Raw genomic sequence first — 16872 nt, 5'->3', positions numbered from 1 at the left:
GTGTTCTTTTACTTAAGAAGTGTATTTTCATCTTGGCTTGCCAAGGTAAATCTCCCCATTTCTGCCCAGTAGATACTTTTTTTCTGATATCTCCCATAATCTACATTGACCAATGGTTTCCATGTACAAATTAGTTATTTCAATACGAGATCTATTAAATACACTACAGTATCATACAATATATACTGAAGTACTTCTCCCTGATACAAAGCATACCATGTTTGGCCCAGTGCACAAATCTACACTTAAACAGGCTTCCCACCACAACGCCCACATGCTGACAACGATGCATTGTTTTCAGTTTGTGCACAGTTTGTGGAAGGGGAGCCAAAGTGGACGTTCCCTATAATCAGCAACACAATGCATCAGTCAAAACAGATTTGACCTGACAAACAGTCAACAGACCAATCCGTGTTTACAACATGTAACATGACACGTACTTCACAAGATCACATTACCACTGGACCCGTGAAGATCCGGGGTAGAATAGGTCCTCAGCAACCCATGCTTGTCGTAACAGGCGACTAACGGGATTGGGTTGATGCATGTCATCGTATCCAAACTGCATGGATCAATGATCGTGATGTCAAACATTGGATTGTCTGGTCCAGACTTGATTATTTACAGACCACCATCCTATACCTGGAATATTGCTGAGTGTGGCGTTCACAACATAATCACTGGATTCTCATCCATATGGGATCTAAGGAGGTTCTGGGGACCTATTCCACTCATGAAAAACAGGCATGATCATACAGTTTCTATAGTTGCTAAAGGAAAGCCACTCACTGTATGACAGTAAGAGTGTCCTCTATAAGGAACCTGACATGCTACATACTCCCTGACAAGTTATGTGATAGTCATGATAAATTTAAGTTAACAGATATAACAACAAGACTAATAAGAATGAATAAAATGAATACCCTCACAGTTACAACAATGACATGTTTAAAAACTCAGAATTAAGAATTTCTCTGTTACCATGGTTACTATAACCTGGAAACAAGGCTAAAAAAATGAATACTGAAACTATTTCTGGCTAATCTGCAGCTTACAAGCAAGCCATCATCTTGACCTTTTTACTTTCAGTCAGGGAAAGTAACCATGGTAACGTGACATACATGCAAGCCCGTATGCAATGAACCCATGTAGCCAAAAACATTGTAGACATATATAAAATTCACATAAGCAATAACTTCTGATCTGTTCTGGGATTGAAACAAAAGATACATATTATTTTCCTGCTGTTGGATGAATAAGATAGAAAAACATGCCTCACACATCACTAACGTGAAGGTGGTCGCCTTCATCAGCAGTATTGGTGTTCCATGTTGGGTGGAATATTATGACAACACAAACCTTCACAAAGTTGAACAGAATACACCACATGCAGACTCGACACTACCTAGCTGGATCAACACGAGTTTAAAAATAACAAAGACAAACAAAACTCAATCTCATTAAAATCAGACCTTAGTTCTCGCTACCACTGAACAAAGATCTGAAGACATCCGATTACGGGTCACGTCAGAATGACCTTTCATCCGACCAATGAGAGCGTCGCTTACCAGATCATGAAAGTGACAGTCGGAATGTGATACAACCTCGAAAACTTTAACAGGGGGTATTCCAAACAATAGTTACAGGTTTAACGACTGAATCCATACAATCTAGAACCTCCATTAGCCATTCCACAATGTTCTTTTGTTTAGGTTTCAAGTTTGTAATCGAGAATTTTTCAAAATATGTTTGAAGCGTAGTCGCCAATTTGAAATTAATGCCGTAAAGCACGAGAAAGCTGCCTTCTGATTGGCCATTCTATTGGTCAGTCAAAGATCGTGCAAGGTCGGTCTGCCGGGACCCGTAATGGGATGTCCTCAGATCTTTATTTAGCGGTAGCGAGAACTAAGGTCTGATTTTAATGAGATTGAACAAAACTGATTCTCAATTTGCCCACTTAAAACCACAACAAAATACACCTCTCCCTACTCACACATTCAAGGGGACACAGTTCATTCCCACAGACAATACTTACACTTGACATAACACCTCTCATGGTTTTGCTAATTTCTGAAATTTTATAGGTCCTGTCTACTAAAAGTGGGCAGTTGTACCTCATTCACATTTCCAGGTTAACTCATTTGTAAAGCGATATGACCTTATTTCAGTCAACTAATTCCATGGTTATGCTATTTCTAACATATATATATTCAATACTAAATCAGGCTGAATATTTGTTTCCTGGCAATGTTGATTTACAAACAGATATTGGTTTGCTATTTTAAACTCCACTTGAACCTCAAGTATTATCAACAATAAGCACGACAATTTACCAGATTCTATTTTGATGTGTTCAACATGTTCAAGCAGAAACGTCCTTGCTGTGATTTAAACTCCTGTTAATGCTGATGCTGTTCTTAATGAAAAGTTTAAGGTGGAAAAATGTTCCATGTTCCAGTAACCATTGAAAAACTTGCATGATCTCAATTTTGTTAGTGCAAGAATACATGGAATAATACTGCCATGCTTTCATTTTTGTCTCACATACTTCAACAGTGTTCACAATAACTGCCTGTCTGCGGCTGTAACATTTGTTGGGCGGCATGAAATTTAGCTCCACCTGCCCGAATTTAAAAATTTAAGATTATTTATGTATTCAGTTTTATTATGTATATTAATACTCCTTGTAGATTCTCAAGTGATTGTTTGCAATATTTCAACTGAATCAAGACACGATTTGTCTCTTATTTTCTTGCAATTTTTCAATACCCCGGTGTTTATAATGTCTGAATGTGGGCAGGTAACTTTGAAGATGGACAACACTTACAGGTCACCAAGGTTACCAGACTCTTGATGTGTTTTAAAACTATTTCAAACACAAATGTACTGTAAAATGTACTTCAATATTTGAACAGAGGAATACTGGTGTGCCCCATTACAGAGAACTACACAAGTAGAGAAGGATCTGACTCGCAATGCCAGCTTGAAGCTTGGACAGGCCTAACCACCCTTGGTGTTTGCCAATACAAAATATATGATTTCAAACTCAATGATATCGGAGATTTGATGATTGAATTTAACTGGCACAAATCACATATTTACGATAATTCAAGAAAATTGACAATTTTGTGATTGCTTTAGTCTTAACCCTGTAGGTTTGAAAATGTCAGGATATATTTTGAAAATAATGTGTATTTTAATGTCAGAAGTAAATGCGGAAAATGTCGATTCATCTGTACTATGTTTAATGTAGCCTCAAATGTTTGACATCAACAAGCTTCTTTACAGTGCCTAAAACAAATTCAGCAGGCAGGGTTAAAAACTGTCCAGGCTGAAACATTTTATGTAGCCAAGAAATAAACATGGTACCACAGGAATTAACACAAAAAGTTAGTGCTTGTTTATCGAGTGATCAACCAATTGGTTACATTTGGACATTTGTGCGGTAGCTACTTCTTCCCTGCGAAACTTGAAACTTTTTACTACAGATTGCATTGGATTAACTTGCCTTATGATAAGAAAGTGGTACATAAGCGTAAGGATCGTCAGTGGGCTTTTCATTTGCAAGGGGTACTCAACTATAAAGACTGTGGCTTTGTTTGATCATGTTGAACAGAAAGGGGATCCAAGGGCTAAGTGACCCTAACACATCTAACCCTAATGATCGAACATGCACATAAGATCAGTGAAGTGAGAGCCACAGGCAGAGCTGATTACCCAAGCGCTATATATCGCTGGGTCTGGTAAACCAGGGTAAACTGCAGTCTTGCCTACAAGTATCCTTCACAACAAATGTCAAAAGTAACAGGCCAGACATACCAGGCAGTCTAAAGATGTGAATTACTGAGAATCAATGTCAAGGTGTGGGGAAAACAACATTCACATACTAATCCACGTTGTGCTAGTGGCCGAGAATCATTCACTCAATTGTATCCTCCTCATCCACAGTGATGGTCAGCATATCCTCCTCCCCCTCCCCTCCACTGACCAGGGACGTGCCTCCCTGATGGCTGCCAGTGTTAAGGTGCTCCCTCTCACCGGAGGTGTCAGGAGTTAACTCCCCTTCTGACACACTGCTGTTATCACTGTCACTCTCTCTGTGGAAACCGTTACTATGGTCAGGGTCCATTTGCATACTGGCACTGTTATTTTGGCGTTCGTGGTTATTGTTGGATGTCTCGCCGTTCATGCCACCTAACTGCCGTGCTTCCTGGATTCTCTTCTCTTGGCGTGTCCGTCTCTTCCTCGCTTTCTTCTCAGCACTGAAATAACAACCATGTCAAACAATGTATATCAATTTTTGGTCAAAAGAACTGGAGTTAGTAATAGTATTGTTCAGTTTCTACAAAACTACAAAGAAAAAAGTTTTAAACACTGTAATATCAATCAAACCAGTATTTCAAAACTATTTCTTGTATTGTATTTTATTCTGCAAAGCAATACAATAAACAGTCAAACATGATACACTGATATTGATAATGCCTAAAGAAATAGGCTTGATTTCTTTATTAATTGTTCAAGGATAAGTGAACAGGATGCGATTGCATTCCAGTACAGATTTACTGACTTCTTTCTCCTGATATGTTCAATGTACATCTTGTCATTTTCCTCAAAGACGTAGTCTATGTCAGCCTTTGTAACGTCCGAGTCCGACTTGAACAACTGTAAAAACACCCCACCGGGACTACGGCGCCGACTACCATCCTGCAACACAGACACAACACAATGGAGATTGTGTGACAAAACAAAACATTGGGGGTGAACTGGGATTCAAACCCACAATAACAGGTTTGTGGCGTGCCCAAGGGATGCAACTCTGCACAGCAAAATGCAGTGCCTTAGATGATTGGGCCACCCGTGCCCAAACCCTGAAAAACAGACGCTGGCACGGCAAAAGGTTTTATGAGCAATGAGTTTTATGAGCAATGCAGTTCTAGAGTTAGACACTGCCAATTGTTTGTTAGTCTGAGACTTGTACAAATCCAGAGTGTCTAGTTGCTTTCTATCAACATCTGGTGATTTTACATAAACCACTAGTCCTTAATGAGCTGCAGACAAACTGGACTTGACTTATGGTGTCTATCCCTGGTGTGCACAGCTTTATTCTTACCTTCACCAGCATTCCCCCGTGGTCCTCTACATCTTCGGTCTGGCGGAGGAGCTGGATGCTCTTCTTCTGACCGAGTCGCTTCACAATCCGAGCTGGAAAGTAGAACAAGGAAAATTACCAGTAAACAATGTCAAAAGAACAAGAGTTAGTGAGTGAATGTTGTTTTACAGTCAGTAACATTCCCACCACTGCCCAAACTCATCAAAATCAGATCTAATTTCTGGTGATTCTGCCGCTAACAAAGATCTGTGGACATCCCATTACGGGTCACGTCAGAACGACCTTTCACGAACTTTGACCGACCACTGAAACAACTAACAAGAAGTCGACATCAGCCAATTAAAAAGCAGCTTTCAACAGCTTTACCGCACTCGTTTCAACCTGACGACCTCCATTTCAGACTACGCTTGAAAAATATGTTGACGCAGTTCTCAATTAAAACTGTGAAAACTGAACAAACGAACGGAATACTTAATATATGATTGAGATTGTATGGCAGTGCTTCCCACGTACTATGTAATGCCTCCCCTATTCAAATGTGTATACCACGGAAACGAGAGACAGACGGAATCAGTCATACGCGCAGTAACTGGCGTTCGCAATACCCTGTGTTATCGTTTTCGAGGTTGCATGATTAGAAAACACATTCCGACCATCACTTTCATGATCTGGTAAGCGACGCTTTGATTGGTCGGATGAAAGGTCGTTCTGACGTGACCCGTAATGGGATGTCCTCAGATCTTTGTTTAGCGATAGTGAGGACTAACATCTGATTTTAATGAGATTGACCACTGCCTGTTCTTAACCATTCCAAACCAGTGATTGGTGGCATGATCAATAATCAATAATCAATGCCACTGGGGCATGATGACAATCAGCTAGGTCACAACCTGATCCTCACAACCTGAGCTCTTCCCATAATTACAAATAAATCTGGGTTTTGGGTGACCTAGTTTCCCTGGAATCGGCTCGACGAACAGGAACAGGAAATTAATTGGATTGATTGAAAGGGTATATCTACCATGTTCATAACCCCTTAACTAGAAGGATGATTTCTAAAGGGTATGCTCTAAAATAAACCTCTCACAAAACAACAACCTCATAGTTATTCCATGTATTTCAGTCCATTGTTTACTTTCAGCCTTAATAAAACATTCGCATCTCTTTTGGAAGAATCAGTGCAAACCCATTTCCACATACCATGGCCTTTTAATCTAAGTCAGTAATACTCTGATACTAGAACTAATCATGCTAATATCTAAGATTATCCAGTTATTCATGAAAATGAAGATTCAAAGCACATACTTATGAGATCAATTTTAGGTTCATCAAGAACCTCCACAATAGCATCTACAACCACTGGCACTGGGTCCTCCTCTGACACACTGACATTCGGCCTGGATCTTGGCCCTTGATAGTTAGACTTGTATTTCCCTGAGTTTGAACCAAGACGGCCTTTGACTGACCCCTTGGATTTGTGTCTATGTTCATGCATCAACTTCTCCCCTAACCTATCAAGATTAGACTGATCACCAATTCTGTCTTTCACGGGACGTTTCCGCTTCCGTTTCTTTCTCTCTCTGTTCTTGGCATCTTCATCTGGGTCTAAATCTACCACCCCACCAAATAGTTCATCGTCAGACCTATCCATTTCATCTTCCTCCTCACGGGCAAAAGGTCTCGGATCTTCACGAGCTTTTTTGTAGTTATAACTCTCTACATTACGGTCCTGAGTGTCAAGGTCGTCATCAGAGTCTTCTTTGTCAACACCGAAACTGACCATGTTCTGTGTCAGAGACTGCTCCTGCAGCACAGAGCCCCAGATGTTGTTTGTCTTCTTCTTGGGGGGTGACTGAAGCACTGGTGATGATCTGTGTCTGTCCCGCAAGGGGTTGAGGAACAGGGGGGACTGACTCCTGGATGCATCAATCCCCTCCATTTTGAGCTTATTGAGGTATTTGGTTCTCTTGCAGTTCCACAAAGGGGAGTCTTCATCACTGGTGTCAATTGAGTCATCGGAGCTGTTACCATTCCTTGCAGAACTACGGTGTCCAAAGGAGTCAGCTGGGGTTGGTGAATCTCTGTGCCGTGAGAAGCTGAAGCCCTGTGGTTTGGCTTGGTTGAGATTAGATGGCACGGATGAGGATTGACCAAAACTGTACACCTGCAGAAACAAATAATATCCATATTATCAAATCTGAAAATCATAATTTTGTATGCCCACAGTGCAAAATGTGAATATGATCTTAATGATTAAGCATTCATTTGTTCATTATTTGGTTTACAGATTTCCCTCTCTCTCAAAGCATACAAGAGTAAAAGATCTGATTATAATGAGATTGCTTCTAGCAATATTTCATTCAAAACTAGTTTCATGATCATGATGATGGGATGATAAGCATAAGCATGATAACATGTACATGCTCTAATCATGTGATGTGTGCTGAACACACCAAAAACATCATTAACATCATTGCGTCAAGTGAACTTTATAATTAGCCAATCAGCACCAGGTTTCAAAATTCTCAGTTCTAAGTGAACGAAGCAATAAAATTGTCTGTGGCCACTCATCTACTAGTAGTTTACTACTGTTTGTCTAACACCTTACTTGGCAATATTCCAACCATATGACCATGACAATCGCCTGAAGATAACACAGTCTTGAAAAGACAATCCAGTGATTGATTATATAAGCAACATGATGGATTGAACATCCAATTTTGTTCAGGTACAAAGACAATATCAGCCATTTTGTCCATGTCACTCTAATCTACATGGGTGAAATAATCACCGTTCTTATTCACAAGTGAATAAACGTAGTTGTGACAGTGTGTAAACCTTTACTGACATTTCACAATGCTTTCAGATACTACCTTGCTTATAAGCTTGGTGCAACCATTGTCATTTAGTATAATACGGTATATGGATCGTCACACTTACAATACATACGTCCACCTGCGAACATATATGTTCGTATACTGTTTTGAACCATGTTGAACAGGTTGTTTTAAACTATCCATTCCCAGAATTTTGTAAACAAGCAGTAGACAAGCATTTTATTTGGTGGTAGTATGCTACAGTCAGCATTGTTTTCATTTGTCACGTGCATATGTGAACAGCAGATGAAGAATCGTATTTTCAGTGCAAAGTTAACCAAATGATACGCGACGACCAAGCACTGAACATAAACGACAGCTTATGTAATCCAAAAATATAAACGCACGTTATTGCCTGTGACAGCAGCTGCAGGCACTTCTGAGTCAGAGTCGGCTATTTCACCTTCTTCTAAGTCCGCCATCGCACAACGATCGTTTCCGGTCGTTTATCTTACCGTTAGAGTTACTCCCCTTCGTTGTACAATCGGATAACATCGACAGTTTCCGTTCAGCCATGTTAAGATTTGAAGCGAACAAAATTACTTCACATTTATATCTATATTTCGATCGTCATATGATAACAAAATAGATGAACACAGAAATTCACAGGATTAACATTTAGACCGGCATTACATGTTGTATACAGTTAGATATATTTGATGAAAAATGTATAATAAGTTCGATCCTTTTAACTGTTTGTTCTATATTTCAGAAGCGCTTAATCCATGTGCCATAGACTTTATCTTTTTTTTGTCAAGGACATCGTTTATCAATTATATGGTTTCCGGACACAAGTGACCACGTGTTTCTTCGTCCGAGTTTGGCAGCATTAACAATTTTGTGCCGTGTAAACTGTTTTAATCTTTCCATTTATTACAAACGACCTCGTGTGGATTCCAAATTAGAATGGATCGGTGGTCAGGCTCGGTGACTTGGTTGTGTTCTCGTTCCCGACGACGTGGATCGTTGCTCACAATATCGATCCCTGGATTGTCTGGTCCAGAATCGATTATTTTCATGCCGCCGCCATATAGCTGGACTATTGCTAAATGCGGCGTTGAATAACAAACAACATCTGTTCGTTTTCAATAGCGAACGCTAAATATTGGTATTGGATAGGCTGTTAGTTTCGCGACACAAAAATGACCGCTTATGTGTGCATTTACAACAACAAAATATATGTCTTATGCGCAAAATCAGCTGGAGTTTTATTTGGGCCTGGACACTACTAAATACATTGTTTCCACTCATTGGTAATTTTGTCGTACCTTCAATCTTTTTTGGTGGACCTTTCTGAGCCAATTTCACTACATTGATTAAAGTTGAGGAAATTATTTGTATCATGTTCGTTTGATGTATGAAGTTTAACGTTCAAATAGACACTGATGTTTCTGAAGTGTAGTTTCAAGCAGTCGAGTGGAGATATTCAAATAAATAATTAACTTTATCGACAGTTTCACGAGTCCTCTTACGTGTCGGCTTCATAACCACGGAACAGGAAAACCTGAATCTAATCCGTGTAGATCCGGGTTAGTAGTTAGTAATGCGTGGTGCGAGATTCATAGTGCGAATGCATAATGTCCAGAGCACTCGTGTAAGCTGTTGAATAGGGACCACGCAGCTAATACGCTTGTGAAAATGGGGAATGCTTATGAAAAATCACATGTTCTGAATCGGTTCATCTGGAACGACCCGTGAAGATCCGGGTAAGAATTGATCACCAGCAACCCATGCCTGTCGTAAGGCGCGACTAATGGGACCGGGTGGTCAGGTACGCTGACTTGGTTGACGCATGTCATCGAATCCCAGTTGCGTGGATCGATGCTCATGATGTCAATCACTGGATTGTCTGGTCCAGACTGGATTATTTCCAGACCGCCATCATATAGCTGGTAAATTGCTGAGTGCGACGTTAAAAACAACAAACAAACAAAATCTGACGTTTGGTTGATGTCCGCCGTACAGATGGATGTACACACGCTCTCCGTATACGATCACGTAACACATCGTCACCTCACAGATTTGCAGAAAATATAACTCACCGCAGAATTAGACAAACCCGGAATTCATCTTTTTAATATCAATCAATACACAAATGTTCATGATTTCCAAGCTTTTCTATCGATTGTTTTCCCAAATGATGCCCAAACCTTTAACATGTGATTCAAACATAAAAAATATAAATCCTGCCATAAAACGAATCTTTAAAACAAAAATTCTCACTTTTAAACGTATTTGTGGTGTGTCTTGATAACATTAACTAAGTTTACATCTAACCAAAAAGAAATATCGGTGACACTATGCAGAAGTGTTTGCATATTTGTATGTCTTATGCAATGATAACTGTTTTAGTGACCGTTTGAGGAATTGCTTCGCTTCGGGTTCGGATTCGATTTTTCGAAAAATGAGTTATATAAAAAAACTTAGGTGGATATGGTTGTTTTTACCGCACAGTTTGGTTATTTTACCGCACAGTTTGGTAATTTTACCGCAGAATGTTGAATATTTTACCGCAGAATTCGTCTAGGACTGCCATATTAATACTACTCATATATTTTCCTTTGATAAACAAAGAAATTAACTTATCAAGCTCGAAGTCTTCTGTCAAATTATACTGTGTTCTTAACTTAAGGGGAATTAAATATTACCATTTGGACAAGAGAAAGTATTCCTACATAAGCTGCCGGGTAAAGCAAAATATGTTTGGTGGCTTCTAATAATGAAACAAACAAGGAAGGGTTATTCGATGGAGATGTATTTACATGCATCACATCAGTGTATATTCTCTCTTACAATTGGGGTCAGCCTGGAAACGTTTATGTAATACGCGCGGATAGTGTAACATTTTAAATTCTGGCCATTCGTTTCTTCCATAACTTAACATTTTCTTGATACGGATGAACTAATAATTTTCACAAAATATATCATATGTAAATAAAAGAGACAAAACCCTGTCTGAACTTAAGATATTAGCATGCTGTTTTATAAAGTCACGTATGACTATGTAACTTCTTATAGGTAAAGGTAACATAGGTAAAATGTGTGAAGCCGATTTCCTCACTTTATTTGAAAGATTACCATTGTCCGAGAGACATAAACTGGCGGGCAAAAGACAAAAAACACGTTTTGGGGCTTTTGGGTGGGAGTGTTTCGGCGACTGTTTTCAGAATGTTGGTGAATACTCTTGTGACACTGTAGAACACGTGTCTTTACTTGACATGGAACTCACCTTTCAAATTATGTTATTTTTAGCTTTATAGCATCACGGAGATTTCCGTGTCTATCTTTCACTGGCAGGTGTTGCTATCGTGACGTTATAAATCTCGTGATAACAGGCGCGAATATGTTAATCAATGAAAACAAAAACACACTTATTCAACTATTATGGCAGATTTGTTTACCGGATGACTATGTACACGGCCCCCGACCTTCCGCTCTCCGGGCGGACGCTCCACAACCAGACCACGGAGGCGGTTTAGAGGATGGGGACTATTTATTTAAAGTTTATGACTGTGTGTGAACTATTTGATTATCAAATTGTCTATCTTGAGGATAGATATCGAAGTTTGGTATTCCTACTCAATGTGTCTGCGAACGCGTACTGTGTATGTGCCGCTCGGAGAACTCTCCCCGGAGATTGAGGTAGAACTTCGTCACCAGATGTTCCTTTCCGTAACCTTGCAATGACACGATCAGCAGCAAAAGCCCGAGTATGTCTCACCTGGAAACGCCGTTTATTGTTATGCTTGTATTTTCTGAGAGTGAAAATCGAATAATTATGTATGTTCTCGAATACTGATAACGACTGTTGTCTTTGTACATCAGAACTGATTCTCTGGAGACATCACGTTGCCACCAACACAAGAGAACATTCGCCCGAACTCAGGACAGATTCGATACGGAAAGATTCGATCAGTGTCGAATGGGAATTATTCATAGTTGCGACTTATCTGAAATGGTGAACATCACGACTATATGAAGTCTTACAATTATTCCTTGCGCTGTAGGCAGATTTGAGTGAGTGAGTGAGTGAGTGAGTATGGTTTAACGCCGCCTTTAGCAATATTCCAGCAATATAACGGCGGGGGACACCAGGAATGGGCTTCACACATTGTACCCATGTCGGAAATCGAACCCGGGCCTTCGGCGTGACGAGCGAACGCTTTTACCACTAGGCTACCCGACCTGCCTCAGATTTGAGTGAAGGTTTGTGACGGCTTTGCCTTAACGCCTTGACGACACGCGGACCAAACTTCCGTCATGTTGACGCGGCGCCAGTGTGATTGACGAGCACCGTGTTTCTTATGATTGGCACTGGCATTCCGAATGACATTAACGAGGTGATTAAGTTTAAAGTCGCTTGTAAGAAATACCCCACCTAATATCAGCCAACAAGCTACCATTATGATTTTGTTTGGTTTGTTTGTTGTTTAAAGCCGCAATCAGAAATACTCACGTCATAAGAACTGTTTCCAAGTGCCCGTTATGCGCAGTGCGTGATTCGTAGTGCGAATGCATTATGTCCAAAGCACTCGTGTAAGCAGTTGAATACGGACCACGCAGCTATTACGCATATGGAAATGGGGAATGCTTGTGAAAAATCACATGTTCTGAATCAGTTCATCTAGATCTGGAACGACCCGTGTTGATACGGTTAAGAAGTTGTCTTCAGCAACCCATGCTTGTCGTAAGAGGCAACTAACGGGATCAGGTGGTCAGGCTGGCTGATGGATGCTCATGATATCAATCACTGGATTGTCTTGTCAAGACTCCATTATTTACAGCCTGCCATCACATAGCTGGAGTATTGCTGAGTGCGGTGTTAAACAAAACAAACAAAGAATAGAGTGCCTCATAATCTATTTATTTCACGCGCACATGGACACAGCCAATACTTACTACGAATCACGACAACGCATTACGCGCGGACTACGCGCACATGGAATCCTAGCTCTCATTTGACTCTAACGACAGATTTATGTGTCTGGGAACACATTTTACTCCCCACGGGGACTGTCATCGTGGACGTACAAGGTACATACATCTGACCGAGCGATAGAAAGTTTTTAAGTTTCGTAAAAATGGTATCTAACGAGAATGAGTGTGGTATTTTATGTATTAACCACGTTATATATATATTTAAGTGTAAATACATTACAACTTTCGTTCTTGACAGCCCAAACTTAAACCGGTTGCAAAATCTAGTTGTGCATGAATATTGATATATGCCCAAATAAGGGCATTGTTGACATTTCTATGCATACGCATAAACAACATGCGCCTGCAGTTGTGAAAATTTGAAAAAGTCACATTAGCGCCGCGCTTTGAATATCGGATCAACAGTCGTTCACTCGCACTGCCGCCTGTGCAGTCAAAATGAATCGGTTTTCTGGGTCTATCAGCCGAATTTGTATCCTGTCCGTACCAAAATGGAAGAGGGAATCAGAGTGTTCGCCAAAGACATTCATGTTAACTGTACCACTGTACCTAGTCTACTTGCATGTCAAACGAAGGGCAATGTCAACACCGTAATAAGAAAAGACAACCGTGATCTTCTCTTCTAGAGATAGGGAATGTTATTGTTCACATCTTGGGATATTTTGAAATCAGGCACACTTCTACGGAGTTTTCGAATGATTTGTATCGGAAATGTTAACTTTGAGTGATCTGATCGTGCAGTCGTGAACAAAAAACTCAAGAAACAGTGCCACAAAATACGCTTCGAAGGGGACACTGATGGCACAACCCGATCATCCCAAGTAAGTTCAGATATCTGACCAGATAGTTTAAACTGACTTCATATCACCACGCTTATCCTTTTACGTTAAATCAAATTGAAAGTAGCGAAAGTGCGTCACGCTCATCGGGACCCTCGATCTATTGAGGTAGTCGTACATTGTAAATTGATATAACTCGATTATATGGTGTCTGTTAAAGCCCCATGCTTAACTAATATAGAATGCAACCCGAATTTGATGCGCGTGACTATCTTGTTTGGTTTAATAAAGTGTTTGAAAATATCTCTCGCTCTCATGAGATTGCTTCAGTTCTAGATCTGCTTTGTAGTTGCAAAATGAATGACGTCTCGTGATTTTTTTATGAATGAAAAAAGTAGTCCCGGTGTGACAGAGGTCACGGTTATCCCATCAAAACGAATAAAAGAAGGCCAACCTTGATGTAGTATCTTACCATCTGTATCTTCACCACGTGGGTAAGAATACAGATTATTGTACGAGTATGTGTACGAAACGAGTGTCAGAATTCGTGTATTTATCGAGCAAGAGCGAGGGTAATACAAATGTACATGAATTCTTTGACGAGTTTCGTAAAATCAGTATGACACATATGTGAGTGTAAGTTCTTTATTACCCAATATTTCTAAGTCCTTTTGAGCCCCCTTTTAGAAACATGCCGTGATCACCACCGCTGTCCTTGAAAACCACAATTTGTCGAATGACGTCAACAATCTTTGACGTGGTTTCTCGTGTAACGTCATTCCGACCTTATAGCGGAATAAGATTCGAATGACGTCAACAATGCCATCCGGATGACGGAAAGAATACACTGGTGCGCGAGAAGTGATATTTGCCGAGGTACACATACGGTTCTAATTAATAGGTTATTTCTAACCCCATGGGTAATAAATAGAGGATATTTCATGTATCGAGTGAAATATCATGTTTTTCTCATCGAGTGACCTGGAGAAAGGAGAATTTTTCACGAGTGACGTAGCCACAAGTGAAACATCTCCTTTTACCCAGTCACGAGTTGAGAGAAACATGATATTTTCACGAGACACGTGGAATATGCTATTATTATATACGTTTTGTGTAGTTGTCTTCCGGAAAATTAAATTATTTCATTACAAAGGCAAATTCTCCCTACCTAACACACAGGGACGGTTACCACCCCATGTATTTGCGACTTAAAAAGTACTTTCGTGTTTGCAAAATCTTACAAAATACGAACAAAAGTATAAAAAAATATTAAGGGTCACGAAAATTCTTTATCATACATTTCAATTTAATTATATACAAAATCAACTTCAACAAAAAATATTCTTGAAAACTAGGAGACCGCTGTTGGAAGGGAAAGAATACACGTTTTTCAAGTGTATTGTGCTTTGTTGAACGAACAGTCCCCATTGACGAGTTAAATGTGACATTTACAGTTTATAACGAAACATTTTCGAGCGAATAACAAATGGCAAGACGTGATGTTTACTCCACAAATGACCATCTGTCATTATTTAGCCTTATCAATGTAGAACTAACGTACAAAGGACGCCAACAGTTTGTGTACGGGTCAGACACTTACGCCAAAGGGAGAATACTTAAGGGGCGGGAACTCTTGTATGACAATAGTTCCGTCAAAGTATTATGTTCATTGCAGTGAAATATCAAGAGCATGTTATGTTCCCTGTAATGAAAATATCATTTTTCTCAACTTCAGAAAACTCAGTCTTTCACGCTGAAGAATATAATAAAGCCGGGAATGAAGATCATCACCCAAGAGGTCCAATTATAATTTAGTGCACCGTGACAGGATTAATGAAGTATATTTAAATTCAAAACCTACAAACTATAATTTCAAAACTTATATCTTACACTGAATAGGACAAGCGTAAAACCCCGAAAGGGGCCATTTATTTACCGATTTGGTTTTTTCATTGTGAATCAGAATTCCGACAGGTCATAGACTAAACATCACCGTTTGGTATATTTTAGTAATATATAATACAAGACAAGTGGAGAATCGAGTTAAAAGATACATGTACATTGGTGACGATAACTGAATTGGACAGGAAAGATACTTTTCGTTTAAAAATAAGTAAAGATAATTTATAATAAAAAACTAGACAATAGTCCAACCATTATTTTTTTAGATATCAACTTACATAAAAAACTTTAAAAGTACAAAAAAAAACATACGTGACCGTCATGAAGGATGGATGTGTTTATAATATTAAACAGGGGTTCAAACTACTCACATCAACAAGAATAAGACCAGTACGAAGAGACGCCGCAGTTCTGGTCTATAAATTCTTTTGACCTGAGAAGATTTGTTGAACTCAAATACATATTTGTCACACAGACAGCTTGAGGCCGAGCGACAGGAATTTCCAGACATTGTTGCACATATTAAGTTATGGGTGTAATATCTGACACACAATATACATCACAAGAAGAGAGTGTAGGCAGAAGAAGGCCGAGCTGCGCATGTGCATGTCGTCGACTGCTTTGAAATCATTTCAGTGTCTACTTAAAGGCTTTGGTTGGTTGGTTGGTTGTTTAACTCCGCACTCAGCAATATTCCAGCTATATGACGGCGGCCTGTAAATAATCGAGTCTGGACCAGAAAATCCAGTGATTGACATCATGAGCATCGATCCACGCAATTGGGATCGATGACATGTATCAACCAAGTCAGCGAGCCTGACCACCCGATCCCGTTAGTCGTCTTTTACGACAAGCATAGTCGCCTTTTACGGCAAGCATGGGTTGCTGAAGACCTATTCTAACCCGGAATCTTCACGGGTCGTGTACTTAAAGGCAACAAAGATAAAACAATCCGGATCTGTCATAAAAGTATTTTACCCACCATGCAAATTCGTTTAATTTCCCCCCAAATTTACTATTTAGCAAAATAACTTAAATCCATCCTTTGCTTTTTTTGCTGGTAACATACCTTAACAAAACACATATTTCTTTAATTTATGTCAAAATGAAATGTGTTAAAATGTTTGTTAAAATCAATTTCGTTACCAGCGGGTTGGACCCGTGAAGATCCGGGTTAGAATAGATCCTCAGCAACCCATGCTTGCCGTAAGAGGCGACTAACGGGATCGGGTGGTCAGACTCGCTGACCTGGTTGATGCATGTCCAA

The 16872-nt window shown here is 39.7% G+C and overlaps 1 protein-coding gene across 1 annotated transcript; it reads right to left on the bottom strand.

The window, feature by feature from the left end:
• Positions 1-309: 309 nt before the first annotated feature.
• On the bottom strand, positions 310-8432 carry LOC124131346 (phosphorylated adapter RNA export protein-like). Its single transcript, XM_046494565.2, has 5 exons — positions 8334-8432; positions 6416-7274; positions 5111-5202; positions 4568-4704; positions 310-4262 (listed from the first exon to the last, which is right to left on the bottom strand). The coding sequence occupies exons 1-5, from the start codon at positions 8406-8408 to the stop codon at positions 3920-3922; spliced, it is 1506 nt and encodes a 501-aa protein (XP_046350521.2). The 5' UTR covers positions 8409-8432; the 3' UTR covers positions 310-3919.
• Positions 8433-16872: the final 8440 nt, after the last annotated feature.

This window comes from Haliotis rufescens, unplaced genomic scaffold, assembly GCF_023055435.1.
Source record: "Haliotis rufescens isolate VD_foot unplaced genomic scaffold, xgHalRufe1.0.p SCAF_1, whole genome shotgun sequence".
In the NCBI taxonomy this organism is placed as follows: Eukaryota; Metazoa; Mollusca; class Gastropoda; order Lepetellida; family Haliotidae; genus Haliotis; species Haliotis rufescens.
The sequence above is the reverse complement of the archived record's forward strand: the minus strand, read 5'-3'. Positions and strand labels throughout refer to the sequence as shown.

What these genes read in the sequence shown, in the direction of transcription:
- LOC124131346 (XM_046494565.2), bottom strand. Translation starts at nt 8,408, where the DNA reads ATGGCGGACTTAGAAGAAGGTGAAATAGCCGACTCTGACTCAGAAGTG. An exon ending in CTGCTGTCACAGGCAATAAC is followed by an intron (nt 7,275 to 8,333) that starts GTGCGTTTATAT and finishes TTGTTTCTGCAG; the next exon opens with GTGTACAGTTTTGGTCAATC. An exon ending in ACCTAAAATTGATCTCATAA is followed by an intron (nt 5,203 to 6,415) that starts GTATGTGCTTTG and finishes TCTACTTTCCAG; the next exon opens with CTCGGATTGTGAAGCGACTC.